Source organism: Ochlerotatus camptorhynchus, unplaced genomic scaffold (genome assembly GCF_037179485.1).
Source record: "Ochlerotatus camptorhynchus isolate MF236.1 unplaced genomic scaffold, CSIRO-AGI_Acam_v1.1 ptg000432l, whole genome shotgun sequence".
NCBI classification, from domain to species: Eukaryota; Metazoa; Arthropoda; class Insecta; order Diptera; family Culicidae; genus Ochlerotatus; species Ochlerotatus camptorhynchus.
Window position 1 is genome coordinate 7488899 of NW_027040918.1, and position 25650 is coordinate 7514548.

Consider the following 25650-nt stretch of genomic DNA (forward strand, 5'->3'; position numbering starts at 1 on the left):
TGTAAATTTTTGTACTGACATGCAGGTTTTAAAAAATCCGTTTAAAATACTGAATTGCCAAGTCAGGAACAATATGAAAACACTTAGAAATATATCATAACAATTGAGGCTGGTAAGTTTCTGGAGTAACTGGGGCACCTAGGTTGAAATGAAATGTAATTTATTTTGAATTTGAAACAAATGAAGAGTTAAAAAAGGAAAGACTCAGAACAAAGTTCTGAAGATGATTTTGAAGTTGCTAGTACTTTAAAACAAATGTCCAACAAAATAATTAATAATTTCAGGCAAAAATCGTTGCAATCCTCAAATGCTACGATTAATTCTCTTTATATTTGGATAGCATTCAGTTTTAGTTTTGAGTTTTAATATGACAATTGATGACGCTCGTATAGTTGCGATACGTTAGAAGCGTTATGTTTCTTTAGTTGTGCATGGAGACTCAATACACAACTATAGGAAACTAACGCTTCTAACGTACCGCAACTATAGGAGTATTTAAAAAACCTGTTTAAAATACTGTATTTCCAAGGTAAAACAATGTAAACACACTTAGATCTATATACTAAAATTAAGGCCGGTAAGTTTCGGTAATAGCCGGAGCACTTAGATTTAAATGAAATTTAATTTAATTTGAATTTTAAACAAATAAAAAGTTTGAAAATACATCCGAAGCATTCCCAGCAGTTCACGAATAATCAACAAAGCACTAGCAACCCTGCAATCTGATACTATAATAATTTTCAGCAATATCAGGAATGTTCACAGGCCTTGATCAGACCGGGGATCGAACCATCACCTGCACTGCAGTTATGGTGTAAGGCGTCTATAAATATTTTTCTTTCACGAGATAAGTTAAACAAGTCTTTTGCGATATGATATATTAGTTGCAAAATGTTGGATATCCGTACCATGCGTGAAAAAGGCATTATATATTTGAAATTTTATATGGAAAACGATGAAGTTTTTATTTTGATTCTGATCTAAAATATTCACCCATTTCCATATAGACTTACGGTATTAAAATTATGAATTGCATCGCTGCTTTTTTCCTAGGTCAGAAACAACGAGATGGGCATGCTAGACATTAACTATTGATCTTATATCCAGCCGCAGTTTAATAAGTTGACATCCAGTGCATAGTGATGAGTTTCAGCAGAAACCGGATCAGTAAATTCAAATAACACCATACCACAAGGCTTTGCAAATCTGATCTCATTTCGAAAAACAGCCAAGTCAATCATAAAAGATCGTAAACCACCGGAGCCAATTAAACATTGCACACTGACTGCGGGTCACGGGAGTGCGGCAGCCGGTGGCGGTGGTGGCGGGGATGTCAAAATACGCGACATGGTCAGCCAGCACACTTCCTTGGAGTGAACGTACTTGTATAGATAAAACGTGAGGTGATACAGCAAACTGAAGTGAGCAGAATTAACGCTCGTTGTCTGGTAACGGCCCGGGTTAAACATCTGATAACGGCCGGCGGTGGTGGACGCGTTTATGTGAGCAATGTGTGACCATTCGACCAACCTCGAAAAACCCATCGGCTGATAATAGTGGGCGGGAGGGGGTTGGGGGTCGATGCTGACGATGGAGGAGGAAGAGTACACATTGGAATGACTCTAGGTTATAATAGTAGGTACGTGCGACGCGTCCTCGAATACACGGGCTGCACAAGAAGAGATAAAGTGACCTCGTTATACATACGGACGGCCGACGGTGGCGATGACGACGATGAGTGGAATACTAGAAGTTTATACATTAGCTAGGTTCGCGGCGCGTCTTATCACCAGCTCGGCTATGCAGTGTAGTGAGGAATGGGACTCGCAGTAGTTGTGGCGCGCAGTTCAAGTGGAGGCACTTTAGCCGGTTGTCTTGTCTACCAATACTATAAATGTGCACGTGAAGCCGTTGTTGTTTACGTGGATAGTAGGAGATTAGAAGCGTCTTTGTTAAGACACGGATTGGATAGTATGCGGAAAAATGGCAGCAGAATTTATCGTCACTTGAAAATCTTAACAATTAGAAATTCTGCAACGTATTAATGATGATGCAGGATTGGTTGAAAATGGAGTCCAGATTCATCCGCCGGCGTAAACAAACAATGACTGAATATTCCTTGCTCAACAGTGTAATTTTGATCAATGTTAAATAATTTGTTCCGTAGAATGGCCGATTTTTCAATTTATTTGTAGAAGAGCTACTTAAACACATTTGAGGTAGCTAAATACTATGCTAGGTTCGTTTTCCGAATCGTTGATTGGCTTGGACGAGCAAAGTCACGCACGCTGAAGGGGCGTGAGCCCTTCAGCATTGTTCTACAAACCCTTGAAAGTAAGGAATTCTAATGATATTCCAAATAAATATTCCACGTGATATTGTTGCAAAATAGGTCATTTTTTTTCCTCTGGACTGAAATATTTAGAAATAGCTAAACGTTTTATGCAATTTAGCTGCATTAAAATACACTATCACGACACGGAACAGACAGCTTCTTCTTCTTCTAGGCCTTTTACGCTTCTATACCGAGCGGTTTTCCGGCTCTCTACTTAGTGTTCTGGATGCAGTTCCATAATTATTAATTGATAGCTTTCTACGTCAACACCAATGCATGAATTTGTAATATTGTGCGGATAACACAATGATACTACAGTGCGATGCATTCGTTTAGGCGCACCAACATATTGCTATATTTTTCTTTGAAATTAAATCCAGTTCGCTTCGGCTTTCTTTATTTTATTTCTCTTTTCAAGCTCAAACAAGTAACATAGGTTCTTCAAAAATTGTTCTTCTTAAAAAGTTGGAATCATAAAAAAAAACATATAAATATAGTCACTTTAACGCTCTTGGGTCATTCGTGACTTGTCCGGGGGTAAGATTTGAACTCGTGACTTTGGCGTGACACCCTTCCGTTGTTCTTAATGATTTCTAAGATTCGCTTGGGAGAGGTAACAATATTCTGTATATGTTATACGTCGATTTGCTCCCAACATTCCCTTATGCACGCTTCACGGTGTTGTACTGACGTCCATTTGCGTAAACCTTTGATGTGATTATTCCCCAAAGGTTCTCGATAGGGTTACAATCCACACTACAAGTTGGCCATTCAAGGATGGTGATTATCCTGCTGAAAAACAGCCAAATCGTCCAAATAATCCTCCAATTACGGATGTTCATTCTCGTGGATATCCAGCAGATATGAAGCTTAGCGTCGTAGGAAAATACACCCAATACCATTACCGTTCCTCCTTAATTGTCTTAATCTTAATCCTTAAGATTGGGCCCATAGCTAAACATCTGCTATTTATCAATTTTATCAAGACTAACGCGTCATTGGGACGGTACTACTGGATATTTTTGGTCGCTATTGAAAATTTAGTCGATTGCTAAATTTATGCATGGGCCCATATTAGGGGTATTTAGGCCGACATTACATCCATTTCCCCTATTTGTGTCTGCTCAAAACAATATTCATCTATAAACATGTCTAATGCTTGATACTCTTTCGACTAATGTTTCCCTTTCCTCGCCATGATTGGCTACCCATGAATCGAGAAAGAGCTGATGACTCGTCCCGCTAATTCCCGGACTTTTTTTGACTTTAAATGATCTGTATTTCCTGAATTTGTGTGGTTTACATGTATAGCTTATCAAGTGACACAGATGCGTCTTTTCAACTTTAGTTCTTTTGAAATTTCAATTATTATTAATTACAGTTCATAGTCCTATCAGGCCTGTTTTAAGAATGACCACCTTGGTGGGATTGGTTTGTTTTACATTTTAAAAAGGAGACTACTGATAACTACTATTTACAACTACAACTAACCTACAACTACTATACACACCTAATCTACTATCGCTAATTCCCGGGAATTGGGAATTAATTTTATTCAGGAAACAAAAATGTCCATCAAAATGTTATTTAGCGGTGTCGGTGGTGTAGTTTTAAGCGTGATTGCTTCTCACCCCGGTCGGTTAATGCTGGGTAATGCGCAATACAGATCCCATTGAGATCACAAGCCTCTTCCCAGCAACTCCTATCCCTACCTCCCCGTGGTACCGGCTAGAACTGTGAGCAACCTTAGGGAAGATCGGGTAACCAACCCCGGTGAGAACTTTGGTGATAGGCTGACAGGGAAGGGGGGGGGGGGGTTTGCTTCGGCAAGCCTGAGCGTCTGTTCTCCAGGAGGAGTGGTTAACAACAGCGTCTGTTCCCATGTTAGGGGCGGCTGATCTACGTCCGAGTGCCAGTGAAGGACTCTAAGCACAACTGTGCACCCTGTTCCTCCGGAAAGTTAGGGGGTTGGTGTCAGGCCCTGCGAGCCAGCCGTAAAAAAAGCATTGCAACGGAAAATCAGCAACAGAGGAATACGAACCGAGACCAACGGCAACGACCCCAGCGACGAAATAGGACTTGCGATTGGAAACTCGGCACGTAGAACTGTCGATCTCTCAGGATCTTTCGGGAGAAAAACAGCCGCCTGGAAGAAGCGGAGTGCGAGGAAATGGAACTGCTGTGCCGTTCCCAAGAAATACGGAAGTTCTACCAGAAGCTCAACGCATCCCGCAACGGCTTCGTGCCGCGAGCCGAAATGTGCAAGGATAAGGACGGGAGCCTCTTGACGGACGGACGTGAGGTGATTGAAAGGTGGAAGCAGCACTTCGATGCGCACCTGAATGGCGAGGAGAACGTAGGCACGGGAGACCAGCGCAATGGAGGAAACGACTACGTCAGTGCAGCAGAGGACAGAACTGACCCAACTCCCACGCTGAGGGAAGTTAAGGACTCCATTCAGCAGCTCAAAAACAACAAAGCAGCTGGTAAGGATGGTATCGCAGCCGAACTCATCAAGATGGGCCCAGAAAAGTTGGCCACCTGCCTGCACCGGATGATAGTCAGGATCTGGGGAACAGAACAGCTACCGGAGGAGTGGAAGGAGGGAGTAATCTGCCCCATCATCTTCCGTCGTCTATCACCTAAAATGACCGAGTTCGTGGGAAGTTATCAATCCGGCTTCATTGATGGCTTTGCGGACGACATGGACATTATCGCAAGAACATTTGGAACGGTGGCAGAACTATACACTCGCCTGAAACACGAAGCAGCAGAGTTCGGACTGGTGCGTCAAAAACAAAGTACATGCTAGTAGGCGGAACCGAACATGACAGGATTCGTCTAGGAAGTAATGTCACGATAGACGGGGATACTTTCGAGGTAGTGGAGGAATTCGTTTACCTTGGATCCTTAATGACGGCTGACAACAATGTGAGTCGTGAAATACGAAGGCGCATCATCAGTGGAAGTCGTGCCTACTACGGGCTCCAGAAGAAACTACGGTCAAAAAAGATTCACCCCCGCACCAAATGTACCATGGACACGAGACATGGACTATGCTCGAGGAGGACCTGCAAGCACTCGGAGTTTTCGAGCGACGTGTGCTAAGGACGATCTTCGGCGGTGTGCAGGAGAACGGTGAGTGGCGGCGAAGAATGAACCACGAGCTCGCTGCACTCTACGGCGAACCCAACATCCAGAAGGTGGGCAAAGCCGGAAAGATGCGGTGGGCAGGGCATGTTGCAAGAATGCCGGACAACAACCCTGCAAAGTTGGTGTTCGCTACTGATCCGGTTGGCACAAGAAGGCGTGGAGCGCAGAGAGCACGATGGGCGGACCAGGTAGAGCGCGATCTAGCGGGCATTGGGCATGACCGAGGATGGAGAGCGGCAGTCGCAAACCGAGTATTGTGGCGTACTATTGTTGATTATGTCTTATCTTGAATGTGATGTTGTGCAAATAAATGTAAATGTAATGCTTCTCACCCCAAAAGGCCTGGGTTCAATCCTAGTCAGCACCGCCGGTATTTTCTGAGGCATAAAATCTCCGATCACGCCTTCCTTCGGAAGGGAAGTAAAGCCGTTGGTCCCCTGTTCATGAGTTGATGGGACGATATGTAGGGTTCAGGTGTGGGAGCTGTCTCCCTGGTGACGGTAGCATTGGTAATCAGTACAGAAAACAAGATCGACGGAAAACAAATCAAGGAAAAAAAAAGTTAGTTTTTTAAATTTGTTTTAAGTTTATTTTTCAACCGTAAGTTATTATCCGATCCCTAAGTTGTTTTTCGGCATCGCTCGAAAAGTTCGCCCGTCTTCTACCGTCAATTTTTTTGAAAATTCAGCATCCCATTCCAGAATTTTATTGCGGTTCGAATAGCTGCATGAAATCTGCAGGATCTTTTAAGATGCTCTGTAACTTCAGAAAAGTCCAGACTGTTGGGTAGGTCTAAAGATCTTTAAAGGTAGGTTCCGGGTTTCAGGAAAGTTCCATATGTTTCAGAAGATTTTAAGGAGCTTTAGGTAAGCTATATGAACATCAGAACAGATCAATTAATTTAATTGCTAAGCTTTCAGCGAATTTTCGAAAACTTCAGCAATGTTCCTAAAGGTTCATGAAAATTTTGGAAATGTTAAAGAACTTTAAAAATATAAAAAAAAAATCAGGAAGATCAGAGAACTTCAGCACTGATGTTCTATTAATTTCAAGAAAATTGTGTGAACAGTAAAGATGTTCTGAAATCTTCAGGAAAGTCCAGAGTCCTTCAAAGAAGATTAGTGACTTTCCGGTAGTTTCATTGTAATCAGGGAAATTTAGAGTACTTCGACGATGATCAGGGAACAGCCCCATAAGCTTCAGGAAAATAGCAAGAACTAGAGCTTCCATCCCGGGATGTCCCGGGATGAAAATCCCGGGATTGAGACAGTTTCCGGGATTAGTGAATCCCGGGAATTTTTTATCACTCTTTTACCCCATTAAATCTATCTTGGAATATCTGTAGCAGAATCCAGAACTTTCACATCTTATAAAATATATCTCTTCCCTTCGTTTGTCATTCATTCTCATTTATCGAAAGTATACCACACATACATCACTTTTTGTATATGATCATTGAACAAGAAGCACTCGTGAAAAATACGATCTAGCAGTTAAACAAACCGTGAACATTTTTATTAAATCTTTTAATCACCTTTCTAGATGGTACAAAGACGAAAATCAGGTTGTGAGATCTCCATTATTCATAGGTGATCGAAAACCATTGAAATGCATTGTTAAGATGGTTGGCAGTACGTAGTACTAGTCTCAACTGATGAAAAAAAACTCAGTATTTGCAGTTTTTAGAGTCCTTCCTTAGATTAGCGAGCTGAATCTTGTAAAATGCTTACTCCTTCTGGAGGAACTTCTATATTTCACCATTTTCTATCCTGGCTTCCGTAGCTCTCCATCGCTGTTATTTGTTACGCACAAAGGTATGCATTACCTTTACCCGTTAGTATGTAATATATGTAACCCCAAAGCACGGCAAAATAGTTTTTACAAATACATTCATGAGAGTAATCATCCACCATAATCATCATGATCTGTACGGACTATTGTGAAATTTGACTGGCAAACATAACATCACGTCACATTAGGGAACTTCTTAGATGTCAAGAGACATTCATTTGATTTCAGAGAACTTCATAGAAGTTCGTGGAACTTCGTAAAACTTCAGGGATCATCATAGATCTTCAGGATACTTCGTAGAATGGAACATCGCATGAATTATTTGAAAGTTCAGCAAGCTGGGCAGAAATTAAGTTGTACTTATCGAAAAATTAAAAGATGTAAGCTATGGAAAACTCTTTGAAGTACTGGGAACTTCGATCTAGGATTTCGTCGAGTATTCTACATATTCAGAGAACTTTATATATGTTTTGAGTTCAAGAAACTTTTGAAAGTACAAGAATCTTCGTATAACTGATATTGACGGATTTGCGATGATATCTCTCTATATTATTCAAGACTTTTCAACTTAATCAAGTAATGTTCTGAAGATCTGCAACTGTTTAAAAAAATCAAACGGTCTTTTAGACATCCTTCCAAGATGGAAGTTTGATTAGAGAGCATATAAAGGATATGCAGTTGGTCCGAGATTTAAAGACCTCTGGATATTTTCAAGACTTCAGGTTGATCAATTATTATTCTAAAGATATTCAACTGTTCATAAAATTCAAAAAACTCTCTAAATAGTCTCTCAAGGTTGCTGGTTGGTCAGATATTAGTGAATTCAGGTTGTTCAGGAAATCTGAAGATATTAAACTAGTCAAACATTCAATTGGCTCTCTCAAGATGGTAAATCGGTTAGGAAGTACTGAAAGGTCTCCAGCTGATCGAAGATCACAATAAAGTCATCTAGATATTTTCCAAGGCTTCAGGTTGATCAAGTATTATTGTGAAGATATTCTCCCAAACTGTAGGTTGATCAGGAACTATTCAGAAGATCTCCAGCTAATCGAATATTTCAGTGAAGTCCTATGAATATTCAATTGGATCAAGTTAAAATTAAAAAAAAAAAACATCCATCGAAAGCCTACTTCAGCTTACGCATGTCTTGAAACAGCTTCACAAATCATGAGTTGTCTTCAAAATGTTTGCATGAAAAAAATACCTTCACAAAATTTTAAATGTCTTCAAAATGAAGATATGTCTTTAAATCTGGTGTCCCTAGTATTGAAGGAATCTCCATTTTTTAATCTTTTTTCGAAGGAGATGAAACATACGAATATTAAAACAATTTGCTATCTTTGTTCACTTCCCGGGATTTCCCGGTATATCAAATATATATTTCCTGAAACCCGGGATGGTGGAAACCACCGGAAAATGGAAGCTCTAGCAAGAACTTTCAACGAGTTCCGATGAATTATGCGATATTCCGAAGTGCATTTCAGGAATGTTCAGAAAATTTCAGAGACATTGTGGGGCCTTTAGGGATGTTTTACTAATGTATGGAAAACCTAAGGAACTTTAGGGAATGATGTACCAAAATACCCCTCCCCCCCCGACTTGCTCCAGAAGTTTCTTCCAATATACCATAGGGAACATGCATAAATGACATAGCATTTGAAGGCGGAGAGGATGGAGTTTCAGAAGTTGTGATCGTCCATGTATTAGGTATAGCAAAATACGGAGGAGGGGCGTCAAACATTGGTCAAAAATATGCTTCATCCTTTATGGATGGTCCCTCAGAAAGGCTATTCCGTCTTGAATTAAACTTCTGGCTTCTCCTGGAAATGGCTACTCCTAAAATTCGTATCCGATATATAAATCTTTCCTGGCTTCATCAGGATCTGTCATCCGATTTTTTTTTCCGAAAGTTTGTTTCAAATTTCTGTCAGAAGTTTCTCAATATTTGCCTAGGAACTTCCCCGGATGTTTTTCAACGATTCTCAGAACTTACTTTAAACTTCCTCCAGAAGAGTTTCTTTATTTTTTCTTTTCGGCTTCCTTCAGACGGTACAAAACTGTCATTGGATCTAGTGTTTTAAATTACTTAAGTTTATTTTCAGCTCTTCTATGATGGAACATCTTTAGATTCGCTTTTATCATCCTTTGTTCAGGCTGAATTTTTTGATTCATATTTATTTTCAACCCTTTGATGATGAAAAATCTTTAGATTTATTCAGGCATCCAGGCAAATCCAAAATCATTGTAATGCATGATTACACTGATTTATTAGAAATTAATTTTATTTTTCTGAAACATAACAACACATTGTATCGTAACCATCATTAAATACATCACTTACATACAAACCTAATCCTCTAACAAAATTTCCTTCCCGTGATTTTTTCGGGGATGCAGAGGTACATATACTCGGTCTCCAATACAGCAAAGATCACATTCCCTTCCTATTCCCACCTGGATTGCAAGGACGTGGCCAATGCCGTTATTGTTCCTGAAATATTTGGAATCACTGAAAATTGTACAGTTATTCAGTTGATTAGTTGTGCTATTTCACTGGTTTGGTTCAATCACGGTTTACAAATCAGTCTAAGCTAAGCTAAGCTAAGATCCAACTATGAGATCCATAAAAAGGTCTTCAATTTAGCTCAGCATCTAAAACATTTTCTTACCTCAGTATTTCATAATTTTGAGTTCATGTTTTTGATAAAAGAAATAATTATGTATCAAGCCTGTAAAATATGTCGAATTGTTCACGTGATCATCAACATCGATACAGTGGTATAATTCTTCATCAAACTAGTGCAGGACTTCAAGTATAATTGGCTTTCATGTTACAGATGTCAGACAGTAGGATTTTCAGATTTAATTCAAGGTAAATTAAATACCTCACACGCAAAAGTTACGAGTTTAACTCTTATCCCCGGACAAGTCATGAATGACCCAAGCGTGCTAAAGAGACTATGACAAAAAAAAAAAAACAAATTGTCATTTCATGTCAATAGAACAAATACAGCAAAAGGACATCATTCCTGTTTTAAGCTCACATAAGCTGTGTGATGAATGATGCAAATTAAAGTCCGTATTGATTGCTTATTAAGAGCTCATTTGTGAACGCAAGCACACTTTCATCTCTTTTTTTTTCGATCTGAACCCCAATTAACGAATCTTCTATTGAAAATCGACTTCCCATGGACCGGCAGTTTCAAAACATCAAAAGGGGATTACAAACTAGCCGAGTGTCTTCCCACTGTGAACCAGACAGAGCGATACCCAAAGCCGGCCGCGACGTCGACGTCCAACCAACGAACGGCATGGCCCCTTGCACTCCGCGAATTGCTCTCTGACTCTTGCTGGTTTGTTGCCTGTGGTTGTTTTGTTGTTGTGGATTTTCTCACAAAGTTCGAACGGTTCAGTTAAATATAGAACCGTTCTGCTGGCAAAAGGCATCCCGCCGCCGCCACTGAAGATGACCTCTGATCATTCGCCTATTGCTGGCTGACTGCTTGCTACGCGCTCCTACCCATCAGCAGTGTGGCCCCCCGCATCCGAAAGTGTCTGTTGCATCCCCGACTTGCTCATTTCCGTCCGAACTTCCTCACGCATCTCACAGCATGAGTGCAGTAGAGGTAAGGCACGGAACGGACTGATGATGCGGCTATGCTAGCGGTCAACCTATCTTCCACTCGCACAGAGAGATCTAACTCACACACAGATTCAATCGAAGCAGGGCACAACAGAAAAGCAAAGTTCTGAATCGGATCATCTCTCACAGACTTCCATCAGCGTTGGTCTTTAGATGATGATCGTCGTTGATCACCGAAACTTGACCGGGTTCCTGGCGGCTGTGTTTGTCTTTCGTTATTCTGTCTTTTTTTGTTTTGTTATGCCTGTTGATCTTTACTGACATTTTATAAATAAAAGAGCAAACAGATCAACCTTTCCGCAACCGGCCAACGGTCGTCGTAGTCGTCATCGTCGTCGTCGACGTCGTTGGCATAGAAAGTGTGTGTGTGTGTGGGAAAAGACCCAACAACCGGTATTATGAACAGTGTGGAGCGGATAGGCTAATATGCCGATCTGGTGGGAGGTAGATGAGGAGGATCAGGTTTAAGGTTGTGGAGATGGATTGCCTGTGCAGGTGATCGCGATATCATGCTTGTTTGAATGTGCAAATAATCGTTATTCTTGGATTGCGTTCTTTGAAATCTGGGTTATCATCGTTGCACAGCCCCACTCACAGTAACTATATTCGATGCAATATTTCTTATGTAATAAACAATTATGCGAACAAATGTCATGACATTTTAGAATTCATGACAATGACTCAATGCATTAGTGTTCGTGAAGTAACGTTTTACCAACCTACTAACTAGTAAACTTCTCTTTTCTATCAACAGGACGTGCTAAAACCATTTAAATGTGAACATCGTTCCTCACCGGGACCACGTGCTTGAAAACAATCTTACTCCGATAGTTTAGTCCAGAAGTATAACCAAACCAAAAGGTTAGAGAAGAAAACCCTACAGAAGTGATAAAACTGTGTCTTATTTACCCAAAACAACTGATAAGAACCTCACCTTCTCGCCATGCAGTCAGTTTGGCAGTGAAGTAGCCATCACCGTTTCTTGCTGGTCTATTTACACTGGGTGCCTCGTGTCGGAAGAAAACTAATTACCTATATCGTCGAAGTCACGTACTTACTTAGGCTTACTTATCGCTGCAGCAGAGTGAACCTGCTCGCTTCTTCCGTCCTCGTGACCGGTGTGACTAGTGAGCAGTCAAAGGGTAACGCAGTAAAATAGTGATTGGTCTTATCAACGCTTCCAAGCAGTTTTTAGTACTGGAGTACCGAAGTTTAGTGCTGATAGTTTGATGTGGTTGGATTTAGTCGGTGGAGTTGCCGTCGAATGCTGCGGCGATTTTTCGGGACAGCCCCGATGAGATCATGAGGGAAGTGGACTCGTCGGAGACATCGGTAGTATGGCCAGCTTGGTGTTACTCAGGTGAGTGGAGTTTTTTGGTTTTTGTTTAAATAGGAATATTCGTGATGTTTAACCTTAACATATCAACCCGAACAATGCTAACGGACGATTATCTTCATCGACTTTCTCTTCCATTAATCCTTATGTGTATCACGGAGCACCCTCGTACCAATTTTGATGATTAAATTGAACTAAAACCATTTACGTGATATTAGCTGTTATGAAGCATTCTGACATCTAGTAAAAGGCAAAAATTAACAATTTGGTGAAATTTCAAGGAGTTTGGCTAGTCAGGGGTCAAATACTATTTGTACACAGAGCCTAAAAAGAAATATTGCAACAAATTCGCACTATCACACCTGTTTTCTCTGACATGGAGTGGAAGTTGAAGACAGCTCATAGAACATCTCTGAATTTGATATTTTTTTCCCTGAATTTTGCAGATATTTCCTAAAATTTACAAAACTTTCCTAATGTTATTAAATTTTATTTGCGGTTTTCAGAACTATCCGGACGTTTGTAGAACTTTTCTGATTTTTCTAGCACTTTCCTGGAGTTTGCAGAGCTACATTCAAGATCAATAATTTTGCTAGAGTTCTCAGTATTCTCTTGATGTTCATAGAATTTACCAGGAGAACATTGAACTTCCATGAAGCTCGCAGAATTTTCCTGAAGTTTGTAAAACTTCTCTAAAGTTCGAAGTATTTTCCTGAAGTTTGCAGTACTTTTCTCAAAGTTTGACGAACTCTCTGAAGTTCAAAGCACGTCCTTAAAGTTTGCTGAATTTTCCGGAAGCATGTACTTGTCAATAAACTTCTCTGAAGGTTGTTTCTCTGGAGTTTTCAAGGGTTTCCTGGGGTTCGCAGAACTTTATTTAAGTTCGTAAAATTTTCCTTTCGTTCGGAGATCTTTACTGAAGTTCCTAGAATTTTCCTGGAGTTTACATGTGCTCACAGAAGCTCTCACGATTCCAAAAAAACATACTGATGTATGTAGAACGCCCCTAAGATTTGCAGAACTTTACTGCAAAGTTTGGTAGCTAAGAATATGGCTTAAGCACATAACACACATAAGCAGACATAACACCTTGAATATTTCTCAATGTTAAACATCGTCGCTAAAACATTACCGCCTTTGTTGAGCATACTGTGGTGGGCACTACGCTGAACAGATGGCGGTATCGTGTAAACGTCAAACGCAAAAGAATTGACTATGCGCGCCACAGGTGGCGGTACTACCAACTACGATACTTTTAAATTGTCCTTTAAATGCTTGTTCGATGAAAAACTTGCCAGTGTTATGTCTGTTTATCTGTGGCTTAAGTTCATCAAACTTGCCGATAAAATGCAGAACGTCTCCAGCAGTTTCCTAAAATACTCAGAATCTCTTTGAAGTTCGCAGATATTTACTGGAGTTTGCAAAGCTTCCTTGGAGTTTGGAGAACTTCATTGAAGTTCGAAGAGTTTTTCTGTAGCTTGTTGAACCTTTCAAAAGTTCGCAATACTTTCTTAAATTTTGAAAATCATCACTGATGTTCATAAACTACACTGAAGTTCGGAGAACGTCTTTAAGGTTTGATCTTTTTTTAAATTTTACTGCAATTCGCTGAAGCTTACTCAACTTCTCTATAGTTCACAAAATTTCCTTAACCAGGCCTAGAACCTGAAAGCTACGTAAGAAAAAAAATATGGCAACTGCGCTTACGCTCTGGTAACTCTGTAGTCATTCAAGCTAAGAGCTACTTAAACTCATTGAGCAAGAGTAGTTATCCTCATGTGAGTTTGGGACATACATTTCAAAAGGTCTCTTCTTTGACATTCTCTTTCGTTAATAACTCAGCTCCTCCATCAAACTATGTGTGTGTTTATTCAAACTAACATCCACTGGCCGGCAATGATATTATGGAATAAATCTGTTCGCAATTATCCTTGAGGTGACAATTGAAAACATATTTAGTCCGGGAGTTAGAATGTGATAGCTCTAATGCAGATCCAACAACCCATTTCAGAATGCCTGGTAATTCACGTCCATTCCGAGGTCACTTTCACATACAATAAGCTCCGCATGTGAACATTACCGTTTTCAATTGGATAATGGCAATGTCAGGACACTTCCTGATTCAAAAACATGATGTTTTCAAATCCAGCGAGTATTTAGTAATAGTGGAACAGCATTTCTGATTGAAGGCCTGTATAAAGATTGAGACGAAATGAAATTCCCATATAAAATACTCGATTTTTCACCAGCGTGAAAAATGTATTTGACAAAAATGCGATACAGTGAAATCAAATTTTGTGGATCGCATCTTTTTCGCTTACGTTTACTTTTTTCACGCATGCAGCTGCTCATGAAAAAAACAGCAGCTAAGCGAAAAGTTGACGTTTCGAAAAAGAGCGTATCTATCCGATTTTCACTTCACTAGAGGTGTAAACTGATCGATTTCGTTTCACGTGAACTGTGAACTGTGAAAAGAGGAGATTAGGATATGTTCCACAACCATTTTTTCACAATTTTATTTGCTGCGAAATTGTATGGTTTTTCACTTGCTTCAAATTTCACTTCGCTTTGAACTGTATATACTAGGCTTAACTTATAATTAGATTGACTCAATTCGCTGGCTGCCGATGCTGATTTCGTTCTCCGTGTTCTTTTGCTGAAGTTGGTTAAAACTTCCGAATCTTCGGTATGCAGTTGCATCGTAGAATTAGTCGCAACCTATATCGGGAAAGCACTCAAGTTCTTGCCGGAAGTTTTCACAACAATGTTCAACATCAAAATACTCATAAAATAATCATGGTGAATCTTTATTTATACGCATTTATGAAAAGAAATTTCACTAAAAATATTTGGCTCATTTTACTAAAAAAACTCAAAACCTTTCTAAGCAATTAAAAAATCAGTATTTTTAAGCCAAACAATAACAGTTTTTTTCTGTTGTCACACTTTAAAGCTTCATAATCAGTGAATAAATTGAACAAGGAGTGGAATGTAAAATAAATAAACAAAATCCATTTTTGCCACTGTACACATTTTTTAAACATCTTGATCTTGATCTAAACTCAGTCAATGCTCATATTTAAATCATGTCGTAATTTTTACTTATTGAGAACTATTTAAATCATCATCTTTGAAAAGTTCAAGTAATTTGGTATAGTAGTTTTAAAATTTAGCATTGTGCCATCTACCACGAATACACCCGTTAGAATGATTTGATTATGAACCGTTTGCGTGATTAGGTTTGCACCATTTAACACTGTAAAATCAAAAAAAAAATCTGAAATTTTTCGTAGTGGAAAAACATTTAGTCAAAAGGGATATGTTTGCAAGAACTTTAACCTATGTTAATCATCGATAGAATTTAAATGCCGCAATTACGGCCTCAACACTCTTCCGGAGGTTCTGATAATATATTCCGGATCCATATCTCTCCTGGCGCGGGTCCATGTTTGTCTGAGGCTTGCTGTACTGGAGTGGCATTTGGCACAGGAATTGGCCTGCATGACGTGCCACACTGAATAATCCAAAGGGTTGGATGGTGGCATGGTGCCCCATCTCGCTGAAAGATCACATTCATCACACGGAAGTACATAGGGGAAACGGATGTAATGTCGGCCTAAATGCGCCTAATTTGGGCCCATACATAGATTCAGCAATCGACTAAATTTTCAATAGCGACAAAAAATATCCATTAGTACCGATCCATCTCATCCATTTATCTAGATAAAATTGATAAATATCAGATTTTTAGCGATGTGCCCAATCTTAGATCCATAGGCCAACATACTGCCAACAAGCCGATAATACCTGCGTATTCACTGTATCCCCTTCAGGAGTGGGTGCATGCATTATCCTTCCAGATGATGCCAATCATCTCTTCCCCTGACAGTTGAAAATCTTACTTTTATCTACATAAATGAACTATCTTGTATGGCCATTGTATTGTTTTAATAGTACCGCTGAGATTTTTAAAGATTTGTACTAGATTAGCTGGTGTATGTAAATCGGAAATATTTGCTACAAACTGGCCCCATTACGATGTCAATAGCATTTACGCACTGACATTGAGGCGAGTGACATTGGTATTGGAACTATGTGAGCTGGTACTGACATCATGTGGCTAGAGTAACGTGTAGTTATTGATATTGATGTTGATATTTTGCAGCCCTGCCCACGATAAAATTATAATTGAAATAATTTTTTTTATGCAAAGCTCTTATGTCTAGATTTGAAAATTTGTCCTTGAAATGATTGGAACGCAATCTCCAAATAATTAGTAGAACTAATCCGTGTGAAAATCAAGCCAGACCCAAGATAGGAAATGCACATTCGTGTGAAGTTATCATCCGAGTATTTTAGCAAATATCCGCTGCATAGCTGTTTCACGCAAAATGACGAATCGGATAAACGCGACCTTCTCCGAATTGCATGTATCTACAATTCTCAACCACTTTGTCTCAGACGTCATCTCGATCAGAGGTGCGGTTTTCGTGCTGCATTTTATTGAAAAATTTCAACGACGCCATTTTGAAAAAAATTACAAGTTCCGAAATGGCCGAATTTTTGCACACTATGTGAATGATTGCCCATATAAAACAACGTGTGGATTTGAGGACATCCCCTCCTGCATCAATGTATGAGTTACGTAAATGAGTGTGCGTTTGATTTGTATTGTTGCTCGCATTAATGGTCCTTCACTAAACTTTAACTTCTTTTAAACTTTCACACTGTAGTAGCCTAGTGGAACTACCAATCTATCCTCCTCACAACTTTCTCTAGTTAATAAATTATCGCACTAAAGCTTCATGTTGATATTAGTACAGCATTGCCTCCCAACTCTAAATTATGCAATATTTCATGCAAATCGGAGAAGGTCGAGTCAAAAATGCATTATTTATTTTGCGATGTTGCAATAGTGTAAAAATGGACGTTGCCGGACTTTTATAATTTAAGTAGCAGTTTTGGCCTTTTATTTTTTAAACACGTGATGTTTTCAGGAGCACTTGGATTAGTCTAAGAATTGGTTTAACAACTCTTGGGGCCTCCCTTAGCTCAGTCGGTAAAGGTGCAGCTACAAAGCAAGACCATGCTGGAGGTGGATGGGTTCGATTCCCGGTCCGGTTTAGGAATTTTTTGGCTTGGACAATTTCTCGACTTTCCTGGGCATAGAGTATGATTGTACTTGCCACATAATTATACTAATGCAGAAATGGTACAGACATCGAAAGCTCTCAATTTAATAACTGTGGAAGTGCATCTAGAACACTAAGTTGATAACACACAATAAGCTAATATGCGATATGCAATAAGCTTGAAATGCGAAGAAGAAGAAGAAGAATATTAAAATCTACGGTCACAATTAATATTTGTTTACAGCACTTACATTTTTGAGGATGCTTCGATACATTTGATGGTAATTTATTGATTGTCGATGGTGCATACAAATTTAAAAAAGGCTGTCTACGCTGGAGGAGAAAGGGGCGTTTAAAACCTCAAAAAATCGGTCTACGTAGTTTATGAATAGCCCCCTATTGAAAAAAAAATCATCCACTGAGTAAAGGTAGAATTAAATCAGTATTTAAAGTTTTAGTCAAATATGTATATTAATTTGTGTGTTCCTGTGTCATACCTACACATGCAGATAGAGAGAAAAATAATCCAAATCGATTGAGCGACGATGGCAATACGCTGGATATTGAAAGCTAACGCAAAAAGTAGGAAGTTTTAGCGTTCACCAGTGTCGAACCAGGTGGTGACATTGAGAAACATGCCCGAAGAAGAGCAGCTAGCTCTGGTGTTCAGCCAGATGTTCACACCGACATCTATAGTTGCAAAGCTATTGATTCACTTATTAAACTTTAATCAAAATGCTTAATTTATTTTTAGCTTTCCTTTATAAACATCACTTCAACCCTACCTCAAAAAATTCAGGAAAATGACTGGTATGTCAGGAAATATTAGGGAATTTATTTGCCATAACATTGAGTCGACACCTTGATTCTAGTTTACTCGATATCCATCCATTTCAACCAATTGTTATATTTTGAGAGCTGGTGCACATGTAGATTGAGGTTAATCGAGAACGCTTAGTGTAAAACGACATCATCTAAATACTTAGCTGCAATGAATAACACAGGATCATCTGCAAAAAGATTTATGTCACAAAATTGTAGTATACGTCTCCAAGCAATACACATGTTTTATAGCAGTTTATATAACCTTCGTATGACTGGTTTTGGTTGTAAAGAAGTTAACCCAGCATAATTCTATGAATTTAAGTTACTTGGGTCGTAAGTTATTAATATACATAATATATAAAAGGGGCCCTAATACACTTCCCTGGGGAACTCCAAGGTTATTCCCACGGGATTGGAAACAGAATTATTAAAAACAGTCCGTTAAGTCATGTCACACAAATAGATTTCAAATATGCAGCACTCGTAATTCCAATGCGCTTGATTTATCGTAACAATAAGGGCATAGAAAATGTTTCAAAGGTACGGTTTAGAGCTAAAAAAACAGCAACAATCGTATCTTTACGTTCTAAGTTATCTTTCCACTTCGCTAATACCAAATTCAACGTGATTTCCGATATCCCGGTTGTTCTGGTATCAACAAACTATTATTAGTTAAACACTCTAACAGCTGGCCTTTCACAACAAGTTCTAAAATTTTCTCTACACTGGTCGAAAAATTCATGTAAATTTCTGCGAGATATAGCGCACATAAAATGAACGCTAGATTTGGCATAAATTTACGCGATATTTCGTGTAAGTTTTAGCGCAATATCGCATAAATTAGCAATATTTTATACAAGCGTGTAAACGATTTCGCTGTTTTTTCCAAGTATAGCACAACATAAAACAAAGGGTTATTTTACGCGATAGCTAAAATTCAGATTTTTTTTTCTGTGTAGGCGGATAAGAAAATTAAAGACACGTACACGCATTTAAAAAAAGTAATGTAAATTTAATTCAATATGATGCACACAAATGGAGCGTCATGTATTATACAAGTTCCTATTTGTAAAAATCATGTAAAGTTTTGAGACTTTTTTTGAATTATTTCAAATATAGTATGCCACAATCCACTTTATTGAGCAATATTACTTACAATTTGTTAGCTCAGTAGAATATTTTGTCGAACATTTAATTTATTTGAGCTCACGTTTGACGGAAATTACTAAGACCAAACTGATCCATACACAAATCACTGAGTAGCCCGTATAAGTTTTGTATTCGTAAATTGTGCAGCCAGCAATGAAACGGCTTGGGAATTTCCAAAAAGAAAATTTCCTAGACTGGTCCGGGATTGTACCCACTATCTGCAGCATGGTTTTGCTTCGTCTTTACTGCGGGAGATCTTTTTGAAAGTCATATGATTGTATTTTTTTTATTTAAACAGCCATAACTAGAGATCGTTAAAGTGTGATTGTTGTTGCGGTTCTTAGGGAAATATATATATAAGTAGTGAGATCCAACATTTTATCATAGACAAACGTCGTACACGCATTTAATGTTTAATTTAAATATTATTAGCTGCACAAATCCCTCACCACAACGCTGGCATCGGATTACTTTTTTAAAGCTATTTTCCGCGAATAGCTCGCAAGATGGCGTTAGTGAGTTCCGTGCCGATATTGTTATGGAAAATTATTTTAAAGAGTCACTTCTGTTTGTCTGTGATTTGATGATCTGAGCAACCTGTAGTTTTTTTTTTTCGTTAACGTAATTCAGAAGGTGTTCCTTACATTTAAAAAAAAGAAAACTTACCACTTCCATTTGCACTTTATATTTTCGACAATACAAACTTTTAGTCAAAATAACGTTCCAAAAACTGGAGAATCATGTCCATCTCTTCATCAACACATAAATCATATTACCACCGATTGGAAACTAACGATTTTAAATTGGCTCACTACTACTACGTACTCCATTCAAGTAGACATTCTAGTACTGCACTATGTTTGTTTTGATTCGTTTATGCCTCAGAACATCCCGGCGGCGCCGACTGGGATTGAACCCAGGCCTGCTGGGGTGAGAGGTAATCACGCTTACCACTACATCACCGGCGCCGCTAACAATTCGGAAATAAACTTGATCTGTCTGTGTATCTGGGAAGACGACTGAAAATCTGGATTGGTGGATAACTGGAACGCTGATTGCGGCACAAGCACAATGATTCTCTATGCCCAGGGAAATAGAGAAATATTCCAACCCGAAAGATTTCCTCGACCGGGCCGGGAACCGAACCCGCCGCCTCCGGCTTGGTGATCTGATGAAAAAACGACACAAAAATGGATAACGTCAGTTTGACATGAATTAATTTTTCTGCGTTTCAACCCTTCTCGTTTATTATTTTATAACTGGCATCTGGGTGACTTTAGTGCTTTCCTCGCCATCGCTAGTAAAATCTCGAAAAGTCCACTTTCATTCAAGTCATAAATGCTGACTATTCTTCTGGAGAAATGAGAGCAGCTTTTCTGACATTACTAAACGGGAATTGGATCAAACAATAAACCATCCACCACCATCAGGATTGTCGTATTTGATAGATTTCTCAGTTCAATAAAAATACTCATTAGCTGTAAAACTGGTTGCCCGCCGATAAGGTTGAAAAGATTGACACGTATCTACGATGCGTGATGATTGGGATAGTGGACTAATTTGAATCTGAATGATACTTTTATGACCACACCTTCTTGCTTTCAAACTCACGAGATGATCCGAATATAACGGCAAGGCATCACTTCTTCCATCAAAGCAGCAGCAGATGACCGAACCGCACCGCCGCACGCCAACCGAGTGCCATCAGAATAATCACACTATTGACATTTTGAACATTTGTTTTTTAACGATGCCACTTCTAGTTAACCTCCCGCGGCCATGAATTCCGCTCGCCATAGGTCACGATTTGCAAAGCAATTACAATTACTCACCACATTTTCCGACCATCGCAACGTCGTCGTCGTCGTCGTTCATTGCGGTGCCCGGCGAGCGTTCCACCTTTAGAGGCATGGTGTGTTCTAATGCCGACTACCGAATCGATGGTGATGGCGATGGGAGCCAAAGGTGACCGCTTTGAACCGGCCGCAGAATCTCCCGCTCGGTTGGTCCTCTGGGCTGGCCGGTTGGAAACCAAGCAAAGCAGCTGCCGTTCGGTTATCTATCAGTCATATATGTGATGTGTGGCTGCGATTGAAGATCAGATGGTGGGAAGCGTTTGGACTATATAGTGAACGTCATCATCAGCACCGTCCACGGTTGAGCAGTACAGGGTATTGGGTTTAATTAAAAAAGAGCTTTTTTTTGCTGTTGTTGCTTTCTATATGTATGTACATTTGACCAGCTTGTTTCTATTAATATTTAACACGTAGGTCGCGGGATGCAAAAGTTGAGAATATTTTTGTTTGCCACAGGCAGGCAGCGGGCAGTATAGGTGCTCTCTGTTTCGTTCTCTCCGATGAGCAGCGTCAATGTGTATGGGAGGTACCTACGTTTACAGCAACAACGACGACGAGGTATACAGCACCACCAGTCAGTGTGAGTTAACCTTTGGCATCTTTGAACTCTACGGTCGCGAATGTTGTGAGCAGCAGCTCGCTTGAGTGACTGTGAGGCGGCGACGATTGCGAACTGTGGCTGTTGTATGCTGCGAGCTCGGGATCTCTTGGGAACGGTTTTCTTTTCGCGGTGCGATGAGATTTTATTTTGAGAATTTTAAAATATTCAATTAAACTTTAATAATCTTATGCGTGTGGCACGCATATTGGGACAGGTAATTTGATAATGAGTTGAAGGCTAGTTCTAAGTCCTAGCAGAACATTTTAATGTCAAGATTCCTATAGTACGGATTCGTTTTTGCCGGATTCAATGCACGTTTCAGGTGGGATTTGAAGTAATTGGAACCAAACATTGAATGTACGCCAATTTGAAGAGGTAACTTCCTGGTGTCTTTGGAGAAGTTGTTAAGAAGATAGTTTTTTTTTTATTTATTACTGTGATTTTTAGCCGTAGGCTAGTTCATCACGTAGAAGATAGTTGGTCATCTTTTGGGACGAGTCAGTTTCCAGTAGGTTACAAGTCTGGTCCTGTGAAAGATTCTGAACATCCGTAAAAGTGGTCAATTCATGGAACTGATCCTATAACACCGCGGTTTATTTTCTAAACCACTCATAGACGTGTTATCAGAATAAATTCGGAATTGTGACCAGAAAATGGGAACTGCTGATTTTAGACTTCCAATTCCAACTTCTGTCAAAATGACAACAACTGATAATCAGCAAAAATTTCAGTACCATTTCTTCACTGATTTTTCAGCAATAAAGAATCTGACAGCACAGCTATCGCAGTGCAGCCATACCGTTTACAACGGTGAAAAAAAAAACTCCCAGAGTACTGCACCTACGCATTTCTAGTTGTAGTTGCTAAAATGCATTATTCTTAAATGAATATTACAAGATTGCCCACAACTTAAATTACCTTAAGATTGGAAACTTCAGGATCTGATTCAGTTATGTTGTCTTTGCGTTTCCAAATTATCGATTATGAATCTTGTCCATCAATCGTCGCAAACGGAAAACCACTAAAACCAGTAGCCGCTGGGTCAATTCGCTGCTATCGACGTACAACAGGACCAGTTGATCTCTGATGGATGAAACAAACATAAAACCAGCGTAATTAGCATAATTTACTTGATTTTTTCTATGACATATCCGATGTTGCAACACTTTGAAGCAATTTCTTACTGAAAAGTACCCGCACACAAATGCATTTTCAGTTTCTATATTTTTTGCGCATTCAATACCGCTGGGAGATACAATTAAAACTTTGACAATTCCATCAAAGATGATGGTGGTGGTCTCTTTGTTTTTGTTTTCACAACCATTTTGCATTTAATGTAATTGAAGAAAACGAAAGAAACCCAAGATATAAAATTTGTGCAAAATGCAAGGGGTAGGTCACTCTGCACACCAATCTTGGGTTACTTTTTTGTCAGTGTGCCGCAGGTGTGCCGGTTGTGCCGTTCATAGAGCAAGCTGCGATTGTTCGTAAAATGCCCATCCCGGCAACCCGGTATTTCTGACATTTCATTCTCGAATGTTTTGGTTTGGAATTGCAAGGATAAATCGGATTGAGGATGACGCGGGAAGTGGCGAATGTGTGAAATGTTGGTATTTTTTGTTCATAGGAAGATAAAAGTCCTATGTTTTAGGATTTTATAATACCCTCAAAGGCAGACCAGAAACCTAGCCTATCGTGCTATGAAAAGCAACGGTCTATCAGCGGCCGGAAAGAGATGGAACCGGTGGGGAACATTATTGGAGACCGACTATAGAGGATGATGAGTAGACTTCTGTAGTAGACTTCTGTCTTCTTTTGTTCACTTGAGTAGACTTCTGTGGTTTGTTTTGTGTGAGTTGCATCATTATTTGAATGCAAATGGGGTCTGAATAACTGCCTCTTTCTCTTAAGCTCACTCTAGAACCTACAATCCGTATTTAGATATACAAGTGAACTGCTAGTCTGAGTTTTTCTGGTACATATATTCAATTAGAGGATGGTCCTGAATATACAGTGAAACAGCACGTAATGTTGTGAACAACTTCAATGACAGTTATCCAGCAGCGCTCCCATTTTATTTACAACAATCCAATGTCTACGAGATTGTGTTGAAGGTATGCCGGTGGATGTTCCCAAGCTGTGCCGAATATAATTTCGGCACAATGTGCTGAGTGACTTACCCCTTGCCAAAAGGGCGCAATTGAAAAACAGAAAAAAATAGGCGCTGTCGGTGGGGCCAAATTGACAGTTTGTCAAAAACAAAAAGTACAAGAACAAAAGAACGTAATCTAAATTGATGAATATAAAGGGCAAAATCTCCCTTTGAGGATTTTTAACACTAAAACATAAAATAGCAATCTAAACTACTATGAACTGATTGACAAGGGTCATCTCAAGCTGAACGGTGCAAATAATAGACCTGCACTGCATACTTATTTAAAATAAATCAATATTTTTCGCTTCTCAAACTTTCACAGCGTTTTTCACAGTTTGACATCATTGTTAGTTTCGCCCTTTTTAAATGTTGATGCGGAATTATACGTTTCTTGAACATTTGAATAAATTATGGATTCTAAAAATGCTTTATCATTTTGCTTTGCTCAATTGTCGGAGTCTCAACATATTGTAAAATTTTCTAAATGCTAAACGCTTAGAGTTGATTTTATCTACAACATTAAAAGGACTATTATTGCAAGGCTATGATCCTTTTATAAGTCTAGGTTAAATTTTTTTTTGAAATCCTCAACATTTACAGAAATAGGAAGAAATTAAAATTATATAAAGCTCCGAATTTCAAAAATCTTTCACTGTCTAATGAAAATAAAATTCAGATATCGAGCAAAACATAAGTTCGTAACCTTAAAAATCCATTCTTTGGATCTTAATTTCTTGGAAGCTTTAGATTCTTTAAACAATTCGTAAAATCAATTTATCACTTCTCCACCCTGGGTAATTATTAATTATGGCTTTCTTCTTAATGTTATTGAGCATGATTCCCGTCATCTTTATCAATAATTTGAAACTTGTTTCTAAGGAAATTCTTTGGAAAATTATAAAAATATGTTGTGAGGGGTTTCTAGCGAAATTTAAATGATCTAGGATTGGAAAATCAGATGATTGTAAGACTTAAAACTAACTTAATTTAAATACGACTAGAAAAGACTTGAATCTTGAAGCCAATCCCTAGAGTTTTAAAAGGTTCTGGCACCCTGGATAAATTAATTGTAAACATGTTGTATGTATGTCGAAGTGTGACTGAAAATTCAGTTTCGGTTAAACGATGATCGACCTAGTAATCTGTACGGTATAATAGTGTTCGGTATGAAGGGTGTATTCGACAAAAATGGCACACTCATATTTACTAGACCTGTGCGCCGATCAAAATTTTTTCGGCGGCTGCGTGATATGTTATTTTATGCCGGCAGCGTTGGCGTGGCGGCGTCACGCCTTTCGCGGTAGTGGTGTAGGTCGGCGTGAGTTTATTTTTAATGATTTAGAAAAAAAAATACTTTCCAATCCAATCGCACATGGACAAAAAATGCTACTCACATTTGAGTCAGATTACTCAAAATCGCTAAAACGTAGGTCACTTAAAGTTTGAGTAAATTTGCCGACACTTTCCTGGTGAAATCTTCTCGAACATGGGGGGACAAATTAAGAAACTTGTACACAGGTTAGAAGTTTATTAGTAGACAGACTAAAATCACAATCAGTTTTCTTCATATTCGAGAAGTTTTCCTCGGATAAGCGTTGGAAAATTTACTCATTCTATGAGTGACTTACGTTTTCGCGAATTTTAGTAACCTATACTCAAATATGAGTAACTCTT

At 39.0% G+C, this 25650-nt stretch overlaps 1 protein-coding gene across 2 annotated transcripts in view; it reads left to right on the plus strand.

Moving 5' to 3' along the window:
• Samuel (SAM-motif ubiquitously expressed punctatedly localized protein) overlaps positions 1–25650 on the plus strand; it is a 760488-nt gene that overhangs the window by 433322 nt on the left and 301516 nt on the right. For both annotated transcript variants that reach the window (XM_065234227.1, XM_065234226.1), the window contains one exon: positions 11677–12282. In XM_065234227.1, the coding sequence (XP_065090299.1) occupies positions 12225–12282 (58 nt within the window). In that variant the 5' untranslated portion in view covers positions 11677–12224. The remainder of the gene's footprint in view (positions 1–11676; positions 12283–25650) is intronic.